At 39.9% G+C, this 1,881-nt stretch overlaps 1 protein-coding gene across 1 annotated transcript; it reads right to left on the reverse strand.

Moving 5' to 3' along the window:
• Positions 1 to 500: 500 nt before the first annotated feature.
• LOC147547614 (uncharacterized) lies at positions 501 to 1,103 on the reverse strand. Its single transcript, XM_086665797.1, has one exon. It carries the CDS (start codon positions 1,101 to 1,103, stop codon positions 501 to 503), a length of 603 nt encoding a protein of 200 aa, XP_086521923.1.
• Positions 1,104 to 1,881: the final 778 nt, after the last annotated feature.

Consider the following 1,881-nt stretch of genomic DNA (forward strand, 5'->3'; position numbering starts at 1 on the left):
ACGAAGAAAATCATGTAAATAGAAGCTATTGGAAAAATAGACGGAACCAATATGGAATACTTTAACCCTTGAACCATCGGGTAAGCGGACATAGAAATCTAGAGGAGCTTTTGAATATGAAGAAATGCGAGAAAGAACCGAACAAATATGTTTAGCGGCTCCTGAATCGATAACCCAAGGAGGGTGAAAAGAAGAAGAAAACTTACCCGTTAAGTTGATTTGAGCGTCACGGTTGGTGCCGATAGAGGAGGTAGGAGTGGGATGCTTGTTTTGATCCAATAGGGTCAAAATCGATTGATACTGTTCAGCCGTAAGAGACGTTGCTGCAGACACCCCTGGACTTGTTTGGTCGATAACCGCGGCAGCAGCTGGATCGGACCGTGATCGTGAACGGTTTCGTTGTCCATAGTTTGGAGGGTATCCGTGTATCTTGTAACACGTGGAAACGTTGTGTTCGTGGATCTTGCAGTTGTCGCAAAGAGACGCAGACGTTTAGAACGTTATCGGTTGGAGTCGTTAAACCGATCATTATCATTGTTTCCAATAGCAAGGGCAGCAGTATCCGTGTTCATCGGAGTAAGGAGACTTTGCTGAACTTCTTCTTGTTTAACAAGTGAATGCATTCGAAGAATAGATGGAAGCGGATCCATTAATAGATTTTGGCTTCGAATAGCCAAAGATCTGTCATGAAACTCCATAGCTCTGTCTTGATTGGTTCGTTCAAGCAAAGAACGGCCATGCCCACATATACATGATTCCGTAGTCATTAAGGAGTTTAATTCATCCTGAAGAGCTTTGAGATTAGTGAAGTAGGTTGAAACATCAGAACCATCTTGTTTAAGACACGAAATAGCTCTCTTTAGTTGAAACACCTTAGGAGCATTCATTTGATGGAAACAATCATAAAGATTTTTCCAAATATCGAAGGCGTTATCGTCATATAGAATGGAAGAACGCAAAGAGGGAACAACTGAATTGTTAAGCCAGCTGGAAACCAAATCGTTACATCGTCCCCAAAGATGTAACTCATTAGGATTGGTGGGTTTAGAAATTGTCCCATCGACAAACCCTAATTTATCTTTAGCTCGTAGAGCTTTAATCATTCCTCGGGACCAAGAGGAGCAGTTGTCGCCTGTTAAAAGCAGCGTAATCAAGATAGTAGTGGGAGAATCCGAATGATAATCATCAAACGGTCCACTAGAATTAGTTGTAACTTGCATAGCTTCAGATGAAGTATCCGTGGAAGTCACTGTTAAAAAAATAGGTTCTTATACCATGCGAAGAGGTATAAACCTCTTTAGATGTTGGTCTCGGATGAAGTCGAGAGAGAGAATGATGAAGTCGGTGAAACCGAGAAAGAGAACGAATTCGGTGAAGCCGAATGAGAGATGTACAGATGTGTGCTCGGATTGGAACCGAGAGAGAGCGAGGGAGATTGGGATCGAGTGAGAGAGATAATCGAGTAGAAGATGTGGTAAATACTTTCTTTATTATTCTCTACAACTTGTGTTTGTACATTATGTATGGTTCCTATTTATAGGTTTACAATGATAAGGGAATTGGAGAATAAATCTCTATGATGCTTATCTAAATACATGTTTATCTAAACATAATAATCTTGGTATAGAAGGAATCCGTGTTGTAGTTGGATTCCTATAGGACCCAAGTCCACTCGGTTTGGACGACTGGAGTGGACCTTCCAACAAAAGTCAATTCTTACGAATTCTATTTCTAACCAAACAAAACAATAAAATATCTATAGATTTACACTGTCAAATTGTTGTTTCTAATAACTGTGCTTTTGTTGTTTCTAAAAATTGTGTTTCCTTTCCACTCTCTAATTAACATAATAGAAAGTTGCTTTGACACAACTGTTAGTCT

Source organism: Eschscholzia californica, unplaced genomic scaffold (assembly GCF_041429995.1).
Source record: "Eschscholzia californica isolate CP2 unplaced genomic scaffold, dmEscCali1.0.p SCAF_3, whole genome shotgun sequence".
NCBI classification, from domain to species: domain Eukaryota; kingdom Viridiplantae; phylum Streptophyta; class Magnoliopsida; order Ranunculales; family Papaveraceae; genus Eschscholzia; species Eschscholzia californica.

Bases quoted from the DNA above. Each gene is read 5' to 3' on its own strand.
- LOC147547614 (XM_086665797.1), bottom strand. From the start codon at position 1,103: ATGATTAAAGCTCTACGAGCTAAAGATAAATTAGGGTTTGTCGATGGG.